General features: G+C 46.0%; 1 protein-coding gene across 3 annotated transcripts in view; it reads left to right on the top strand.

Annotated features, from left to right (window-relative positions):
* LOC124003209 (voltage-dependent L-type calcium channel subunit alpha-1D-like) overlaps window positions 1-10,000 on the top strand; it is a 193,903-nt gene that overhangs the window by 51,896 nt on the left and 132,007 nt on the right. For 2 of the 3 annotated variants that reach the window (XM_046311290.1, XM_046311288.1), the window contains exons 18-23: window positions 6,576-6,608; window positions 7,978-8,106; window positions 8,589-8,654; window positions 8,987-9,078; window positions 9,401-9,560; window positions 9,767-9,894. In XM_046311290.1, coding sequence (XP_046167246.1) covers window positions 6,576-6,608; window positions 7,978-8,106; window positions 8,589-8,654; window positions 8,987-9,078; window positions 9,401-9,560; window positions 9,767-9,894 — 608 coding nt within the window. The remainder of the gene's footprint in view (window positions 1-6,575; window positions 6,609-7,977; window positions 8,107-8,588; window positions 8,655-8,986; window positions 9,079-9,400; window positions 9,561-9,766; window positions 9,895-10,000) is intronic. The other variant, XM_046311289.1, reaches the window with a different exon arrangement.

Genomic DNA, 10,000 nt, shown 5'->3' with positions numbered 1-10,000 from the left:
ATCCCTTCACACTGATAATGCGTTACGAAACTCAAAATGAGTCATCGAACGTTTTGTCAGTTTTGGGGCAACAACAAATAAAAACAGGCGTTTGTAAAGAAATGTTCTGAGATGATGTAACTATTAAGCAAAGCCAGAGGGATGTCTGTTGACCGTGCTTCAGGATCTGTCTGTACTTTGGCCTGGTTGAGTTAGTCTGTCAAGACAGGGTCAAACGGTGGATGACTTCTGCTTAGAACTACCGTAGCAGACTACTGCTGAAACGTTCTCTGCGTAGCCTGGTTGGGTAGTGCTCCGTTGAAAAGCTACTGCGACTAAGTTAACTCTACTAACCCAAACACTCTCTTAAGTCACATGCAGCACCGTGCAGTGTGCATACTGTACACAATGTCAATAATATACATACAGTATGTCAGTGCATGTCACATGTACCCGTTGTCAATTAATACAAACACTCTCACTCACACATTTTCATAGTAGATTATAGGTGCAGTTCACTGTTCAACTCTCTCTCTCTCTCTCTCTGTCTGTCTCTCTCTCTCTCTCTCTCTCTCTCTCTCTCTCTCTCTCTCTCTCTGTGCTCTACTTTCAGTGCTGTCTCTCTGGAGTCACCATATGTCAGTGTGTCAGTGTCTGTGTTCCTGTTTTATGTGGATGTGAATGTGTTAGTGCATGACTCTGTGTGAGAGCTGGCATGTGTGTTTTCTGTGTTTTACATGCATATGGTGTGTGTGTGTGTGTGTGTGTGTGTGTGTGTGTGTGTGTGTGTGTGTGTGTGTGTGTGTGTGTGTGTGTGTGTGTGTGTGTGTGTGTGTGTGTGTGTGTGTGTGTGTGTGTGTGTGTGTGTGTGTGTGTGTGTGTGTGTGCCCAATTCCATCTCCCATTGGCTGTTGGTTTGCATGCCTCAATTCTGCCTCACTGTCTTTCACAGATAGAGAAGGACTGACTAGATCAGACACTCCATTCAGTTGGGCTGTTTTAACTTCTGACCTAGGATCTATGTCCACGCATGGCTATACTATAGCTGCCCATTTCACGAGTGGCCTGATTGTTGTTACCCAATCACTGTGGGCTGTGTACCTCCTCTCCTGATGCATGCTGGGAAAGTGTCAGGTGTTCACCCCGTCCGCCTAGCGTCCCCCCCCCCCTCACACACAAATGGCGATGGGCCCGCACCGGTCTGTCCGCCTGCTCACTGACCTTTTGTGACCCTTTGTGAAGTTTGACCCTTCTCTCTCGCCACACCTCCCTTGTATATTTTCCCCTCCAGACAAAATGGCCTTGAAGCTCACAGCTAGGGCATGTTGTTCACCCGGCACAATGCTGCAACATAGAAATAGAATGGAATAGAATGTACAGACAGTGGTGATTTAATATTGGATTGACTTTTACATTCTATTTCTTTCTGCAGCGTGTTCTTCCTAAGCAGAAGTTCTTCCTAAGCAGAACACAATTAAAGCAGCGCAATCAATATCAAAGTTCAATCGGGGTCAAAAGTTGAAACACATCAGGCTTCACTAACAGTAATTCACAATCAGTGTGAGCCTCACGGAAGAAACAGAGCACTTATAGCCATGCCATAAGCAGATCTAATGACTAATCTCTGGTGGTTCCATCAATGCGGTAGCTGAGTCTGAGGTTCTTTGTTGATCGTGCGTTTGTGTCTCTTGTGAGTGATTGTCTCTGTCTTCTGTTCTGTCTTCCCATGTAGTGAAGCTCTTAAAGCTCCCAACGGAGCTCATGTTGTAGAGCAGGTCCAGGTGTGTAGCCGTCAGTCAGGTGCATGACATCTCCCTCTTTCCCTACACCCCAAACCCTCTCTCTCTCCCTCCTCTCTCCGCCCTCTCTCTCCCCTCTTCCTCTCCCCCTCTTCTTTCTGTCTCTCCCTCTCCTCTCTATAACCCCCCCTCTCTCTCTCTCTCCCTCTCCCTTGATCTATTTTACTCTCTCCGCACTGGGCTGTGAGAGCGACCTCTAGCAGCGACTCTGATGCAGGGCACTGATCGTTGACTCGCATGGGGGTTTTTACTGCGTGCGACGCTGACAGATATCACTAACAGCTCCTCCTCACCATCGAAACTTGTCTCGCGCGTACATGTGCAGCGCTTGTTTGCGGCGACGTGTCAATGCCGAACGCATGCTCCGTCAAAACGCTGCTGGTTGGCCAGGATTACCGAGAGAACCTCCCCAAGCGTTATTATTCCACGTGTTGTGACGCTTTGCTCGTTCCTGCACCCCGGAACGTTCCTGTTGTTCAGTGTGAGCCACCGCGGGAGATGAATGACCTGGAGCCGTGTCTGTCTGGAGTTACTCTACTCTTACTGTCTCCCTGTTGATGACATCACTCAGTGTCGTTCCTGTAGTGTTGCTGTGAAGTCATACACCTGAAAGCGTACAGGGGTGCACAGTTCCTCTCACAGTTCTCTCAGTTTTCACAGCGGCGTTTCGATGAGGAATATACTGTTTTCCCATATAGGTGTTGACAGCTGCATTTTAAAGCGTTTTGACTAATACAATATGACTAACTTTGTGTGTAATGTTTTACAAAACGTGTGTCGGTGCGGCGTGTTCGTGTGGATTTGTGGGCGGGAGAAACTGAGAGTGTGAGTTAGTGTAAGATCGATGATTTTCAGACTTAAAGGAAAAATGCACTCAAAAACAATTTTTTGCTCATTTTTTCATTAGTCCAATGTTAACCCCAAAAACAGTATTCCTTAAGTGACATACTGGAAAGGTTGGAGTTCTGAATCATATACTGATGACAAGCCAAAAGCCCATAGTGATATTATATGAATGGAGGAAAGGTTGTCTATTAGTTACCATAGTTACAGAAGCACTAGTAGTATGACCTGTTGACTGATAGGAATGGGTTATATATGGGTTGTGTGACAGTCGCTATAGATTTACATTTACATTTAAGTCATTTAGCAGACGCTCTTATCCAGAGCGACTTACAAATTGGTGCATTCACCTTATGACATCCAGTGGAACAGCCACTTTACAATAGTGCATCTAAATATTTTAAGGGGGGAAGGGGGGTGAGAAGGATTACTTTATCCTATCCTAAGTATTCCTTAAAGAGGTGGGGTTTCAGGTGTCTCCGGAAGGTGGTGATTGACTCCGCTGTCCTGGCGTCGTGAGGGAGTTTGTTCCACCATTGGGGAGCCAGAGCAGCGAACAGTTTTGACTGGGCTGAGCGGGAACTGTACTTCCTCAGTGGTAGGGAGGCGAGCAGGCCAGAGGTGGATGAACGCAGTGCCCTTATTTGGATGTAGGGCCTGATCAGAGCCTGGAGGTACTGAGGTGCCGTTCTCCTCACAGCTCCGTAGGCAAGCACCATGGTCTTGTAGCGGATGCGAGCTTCAACTGGAAGCCAGTGGAGAGAGCGGAGGAGCGGGGTGACTATAGCAACGCTGTTATAGTCGGGTTAACGTTACGTTTGGAACCGTCCTATCCATAAGCGTCATAATAAGAATCTGCGTCAGTCAAATGTTGTTTCATAAACATTGTTCCAACGTGATCCATGTGTCAAACCACAAGCTTTTATTTTTCGGCCACTAAGATCACACGTTACCATCACACAATGAGTGATAAAGTTTCATTTCAATCTTAAACGTTACCTTACGTGCTACACGTCTTCATGTTGTATGCCGGTCTTAAATGCAACGGAAGCTCCGCATAGAAGTTGTTAAGCCGAACTGTACGCTGTTTTAAACGTTTAAAGCACTAAGATTATGTTCTCTGTGTCCTTAACTTCTTGGCGCACCGATCCCTTTAGCGGGTTCATGTTCGTCAACATCCGCTGAATTGCAGAGCGCCAAATTAATTAAATTAAATTACTAAAAATCACAAGTGAAATCACAAGTGCAATATAGCAAAACACAGTTTAGCTTGTTGTTAATCCACCTGGCGTGTATTTGTTTTTAAAGAAGCTTTACAGTGAAAGGAAACCATACGTTTACGTGAGGACATCTCTCTCAGCAGACAAAACATTACAAACAGCTAGCAGCAAAGTAGATCACGAAAGTCACGAAAGTTAGAAAAGCAATACAATTTATCGCTTACCTTTGATGATCTTCGGATGTTTGCACTCACGAGACTCCCAGTTACACAATAAATGTTCCTTTTGTTCGATAAAGATTATTTTTATATCTAAAAACCTCCATTTGGTTGGCGTGTTTTGTTTAGTAATCCACAGGCTCGTGCAGGTCACGACGGACAGATTAAAATTCCAATTAGTTTGAGTTTGAGTTTGAGTTTATTTTTTATTTTACAGGGACAGTGCACATTAATCAACGTTTCAGTAAAAGTGCCGGTTTTAGCCAGCCGGCTAATTTTCAACCGCAATCCCTGGGCGGGTTATTAAAAACAATTACAATATAGACAATAGCAACATAGAACAAGCAAAACATAGCAACATAGGAAAAGCAAGACATAGCATACAGACAGAGCAACATAGGACAAGCAAGACGTAGCATACAGACAGAGCAACATAGAACAAAAAGCAGCAAGACAAAATTCATAAAAGCAACAAAGTTTTTCCACACCTCACAAGCTACAGACAACAGACAACATGGAAAGCGGCAACACACAGCTAGGGACCATGTTCACAAATCTGATTGACCTTTAGCCATGTCTTCAAGCATTTTGTGAAAGTGTGATATGTGGTGCAGTTATGTGTGTCTGATGACAGTGTATTCCAGACATGGGAAGCTCTCACAGAGAATGCAGATTTACTAAAGGTGCTTTTCCTTAGGGGAACTATACAGTCACCTCTCATGGCAGACCTTGTGGATCTGCTGCCATATGTCTGGGTTTTCTGTTTAACAAAAATATTGAGTGGAGGGGGAGCCAGGCCATTAAGGATCTTGAATACAAGACATGCGTCGATGTATTGCACAAGATTTTCCCAACTCAAGAGCTCATGCTTTCTAAGGATGTGCCAATGATGATGGCTATTGGGCTTCCTATCAAGCACTTTGAGAGCCTGTTTGTAGACAGACTGAATAGGTTTTAATGTTGTACAGCAAGCTTGGGCCCAACTAGTCAAGCCGTATGTTAAGTGGGGGAGTATCATAGAGTTGAAGTACAGTTTTGCTACCTCTGTAGTCAAACAATTTCGTATAAATCGGAAATTAGCTAGGTTGAATTTAGTTATTTGAATTACCTTTTTCACATGCTTTTTAAAAGAGAGGTTGGAATCAAGTATGATGCCAAGGTACTTAAAATCGGATACCACCTGGAGCTTCTCCCCTGACACATAGACATCTGGCTCAGTAGCATCTGTTGCCCTCTTTGTGAAGAACATGCAAACAGTTTTTTTCACATTGAGATGCAAACACGAGTCACTGAGCCACTTTGTAACCTGGACCATTACAGTAGTGAGTTCTTGTGCAGCTTGTTGTTTGCTCTTTGCATGCACATATATCACTGTATCATCTGCATACATTTGAACTTCAGACCCAGTACAGACAGAAGGCAGATCATTAATGTACAGGCTGAACAGGAGGGGCCCCAGTATTGACCCTTGGGGCACGCCCACATCATAGCTACGAGTGGGCGACAGCTCATTGCTCACTCTGACACACTGAGTTCTGCCTTCCAGGTATGATTTCATCTATCTCAAGGCATCAGGGGAAAAGTTGAACTTGGACAATTTTGTGATGAGAATCTCATGGTTAACAGTATCAAAAGCCTTCCTTAGGTCCAGAAACACAGCCCCAACAGCACCCCCTTTGTCCATCTTGGCTGTTGTTGAGGTGGGCAATCAGTTGTTCTGCTACACACTTTTCAACAACCTAGTATCCGTAAAGTTCATAGAAACATGTCAAATGTTTTTTATGATCAATCCTCTGGTTGTTTTTACAATAAATAATCTATAATACTTCAACCGGACGGTAGCTTTTTCAATAGGAGAGAGAGAAAATGTCTGCTCCAAGCTGTTGGCACATGCAAAACTCTGGGGACACCCAGCTATGCACTGACGCGATGTGATCGTCCTCGCTCATTTTTCAGAATAAAAGGCTTAAACTATGTCTAAAGACTTTACACACCTTGTGGAAGCTATAGGGAAAGGAATCTGGTTGATATCCCTTTAATTGGATGATAGGCATGCAGTGGAACAGGGAGGTTTCAAAATTTACCTCAGGTTTTTGCCTGCAATATCAGTTCTGTTATACTCACAGACAATATTTATATGCATATTCTAGCTTCTGGGCCTGAAAAATAGGCACTTTCATTTGGCTACGTTTTTCATACAAACATCAAAATACTGCCTCCTAGTCTCAAGATGTTAACGTTATGTTACATAGGGGTTGTGATTTAGGTGTGCATGAGTCCAGTCTGTCAATGTTACATAAGCGGTGTGTAAACGTCAAGTGTCGAGACAATGTTGTGTGTCGGTCTCCAACGCAACGTCCGTTTTTTAAGTGTGATGGTATATGTGGTTAAGTGTGAGTCTTTAATGGTGCGTACGTCTTAAACATGTTGATGACGTTGCGTTCAAGTGTGCAAGTATAAGGGATAACGCTGTGATAACTTGTGCGAGTCATTAACACAGGTCTTTGATTTTAAAGCCAACGGAGGCTCCTCAGGTGGATGAGTCGGGGGTAAGATGCTCTTCCCCCAATCAGGGCCTTGCCCTCTCTTGTCTGGGTTTTCATTGGTTCATGTTGATTTGCTTGTTCATTTATTTTGTGTTCTATACATAACCTCCTCTAATCCTCTACATGGCCTCTTGTATACCCTCGCCTTTTTAATTTATACAATTAAAAAGTTTGGTTTTCATTCAGAGAACAGTTTGGTTTGGGTTCTTGACAGTTCTTTTTGGTTGTATTTTTTGTTAGTTTGAGTCCGTTTGCTTTGGCTTTTTTGCTCTTCATGTTCCTGTTTTTGTTTGGGGCGTGTTGTTTTGAAGGAGAGTGTGTCGATCACTCAAACGTGGCAGGGTGCATCTCCCATGGCGAGGGCGGGTTGCCCTCCGCTCCTCCTCACGTTTGTAGCGCTGACACCGCCGCATGGTCTCCGCCGTGCCATGTGCCCCCTGCGTGGGGCGGTGAACTGTGGATGACCCATTGGGGTAGGGGTTATGACCTCTGCTATGACATTTGACCCCTCCTGGCTGACCCCTCTGGGGGGGGGTCCCACTGTGACTCCGCATGCAGTGACTCTGGACCGGGGGGGGGGGGGTTGCCATGCTTGTGCTGATTGTGTCCAGTCGAGTTAGGTTTTCTCTCCCTACGGCATGTGTTCCTGTCCCTCTCCTCCCCTGTAGGGCTGTACTGTAGCGGGGCTCCTGGTAGTGCTTCACGACCAGCCCCGTAGATACACATGCATGTCAGCTTCAGCCGTCCTGCATAGGGGACTACTACTTCCACCCTGTCACTTTACACTCCTGTCAGTCAGGTTGTACTGGGTTTTTCCAACCTCTCCTCCGTGCTTGAACAGATGTGTGAAGTGGCTGGTGGTCCCCGAGGAGAGAGTTTGGAGAGAAAAAAAACATGCCCTTCTACATGCAACAAGTCCAGGATTCGCCTGATTTTGAGAGGAAGTGTCTTGATGTGCCTACCAGGAATACTTAAAGGAATGTTAAATATACTGGTGACATCTAAAGCCTCTTTTAATCCTCTTTCCTAGACTGATCTGTAGTTCAGTAGGTAACTTGTTCCAGTTGATTGAGGATTAGTTCATGTTACCTACATCACGTAGACACCATCCCTCGAGCAACCCTCGGTTGTCTCAAAAGGTCACAGGTTCACGGAGAGATTTAAGGCGATGTCAAGATGCGGTACGCTGAATCAGCTCGTGTGTATCTCACATCTCAGTCTCAGTAGACCTTTAGGATCGCCATTGGACTAAGTGTACCTGTGTGTAGTACGCTGAGTACTGTTAAGGGCTTGTCCATGGCAGTGAAGAACAGCCAGGTTCCCTGTCTACACACACACACCGGTCCTCTGACCCTGCCTCCGTCCCCTACAGAACACAGAGGACAACGCTCGCATCTCCATCACCTTCTTCCGCCTCTTCCGAGTCATGCGATTGGTCAAACTGCTGAGCAGAGGGGAGGGGATCCGCACCCTCCTGTGGACCTTCATCAAGTCTTTCCAGGTGAGGAGGACCACGCCCCGTATAACTCATCACTCATTTACCAGGCTGTTAATGCACTGAACTAACTCTGGTCCCTTGTTCACCCTCTCTCTTTTTTTCCCTTCCCTCTCTCTTTCCCTGCCCTCTCTCTCTCTCTCTCTCTCTCTCTATTTCTCTCTCTCTGACCTCTTTCTGTCTATATCCCTTTCTCAATCCTCTCTCTCTCTCTCCCTGCCCTCGCTCCTCTCTTTCCCTGCCCTCGCTCCTCTCTCCCTTTCTCTGACCTCATTCTCTTTCTATCCCTCTGTCTCTCTCTCTCTCGCTCTCTTTCTCTGCCCTCTCTTTCTCGCTCTATCCCTCTCTCGCTCCTCTCTCTCGCTCTCTCTCTCTCTCCCTCGTTTCTCTCTCTCTCTCTCCCTCTCTCCCTCTCTCTCTCTCTCTATCTCTCTCTCTCGCTTCTCTCTGTCTCTCTCTCTCGCTTCTCTCTGTCTCTCACTCTCCAGGCTCTGCCATATGTTGCCCTTCTGATCGCCATGCTCTTCTTCATCTATGCTGTCATTGGCATGCAGGTGAGTCACTGAAACAGTTATTTGTTACTAAACCATTCGCCCCAAACCAGCTTAATCCTCCAGTCAGTCTCACAGTAACAGCCCCACTAAACTTCTCCATAAGGAGCAGCAGTACACCTGGGTCATGTTCATAAAGTACCAAATGGGGGAAAAACTGATTGAATTCAGAAGCGACTACCTGGACGTGTTCATTGAAGAAACGCTAATTTTCAGTTTCTTTTGCAAAGGGTTTAAAAACGGTTTCCATTGCATGCCCTTCTGAACGCAGCCCTATTCTTCACTCAGTATGTAAACAAACCCTTGTACTTGTCTATCATTACTGATCGTTTCAGGTGTTTGGGAAGATAGCCATGGTGGACGGCACCCACATCAACCGGAACAACAACTTCCAGACCTTCCCTCAGGCCGTGTTGCTGCTCTTCAGGTCTGTTGGGGTCGGGGGCGCGAGGGGTCACAGGGTCAGAGTTCACGCAGACGTTGTAGGTCGGATATGTAGCGATTAGAACATGTCCAGCTAAAGGTAAAAGAGAATCTGTAATCAACTTTGTTTAACAACTTGTTGGTCTTTAGGCCTTCATCAGGAGATGTGGTTGTGAAAAGGTTATGGAATGGTTGTGAATAGGTTACGGTTATGCTGACGTATTCGATGTGACGAGTCCCAGGTGTCGCACGGGCGAGGACATGGTTGGGAGTAGGTCATCTTAAAGGTCATCTGAGGTATCTGACGAGTCATGTTTCTGTCCCAGGTGTGCCACGGGCGAGGCGTGGCAGGAGATCATGTTGGCGTGTATTTCGGGAAAGCTGTGTGACCCAGAGTCGGACTACAACCCTGGGGAGGAGATGACCTGTGGCGCCAGCTTCGCCTACATCTACTTCATCAGCTTCTACATGCTCTGTGCCTTCCTGGTACATAAATACACTTATACACACAGCATATACTTTATACACACATATACACACAGCACACACACACAAACAGACACGGAATACATATCCCTGCAGCATACATACACACACACACGCGCATTTCCACACGTACGCTCACACAGACTGCGGATGTAGGCACAGTCTGTCGCTATTCTGTTCTGATCCTGTTTGTTCTGTTGCGCTAGATTATCAATTTGTTTGTGGCGGTCATCATGGACAACTTTGACTACCTTACTCGCGATTGGTCCATCCTGGGTCCTCACCACTTGGACGAGTTCAAGAGGATCTGGTCTGAGTACGACCCAGAGGCCAAGTAAGTGTGTTGTGTGTGTCTATTTCGGGACTGTCAATGTCGGTCCCGGAGGGCCGGAACGCTTCTGGTTTTCATCCTCTCCTTTTAAGCAGGGACTGTTTCAGAC

The sequence above is a fragment of the Oncorhynchus gorbuscha genome, linkage group LG18, assembly GCF_021184085.1.
Source record: "Oncorhynchus gorbuscha isolate QuinsamMale2020 ecotype Even-year linkage group LG18, OgorEven_v1.0, whole genome shotgun sequence".
NCBI lineage: Eukaryota > Metazoa > Chordata > Actinopteri > Salmoniformes > Salmonidae > Oncorhynchus > Oncorhynchus gorbuscha.
The sequence above is the reverse complement of the archived record's forward strand: the minus strand, read 5'-3'. Positions and strand labels throughout refer to the sequence as shown.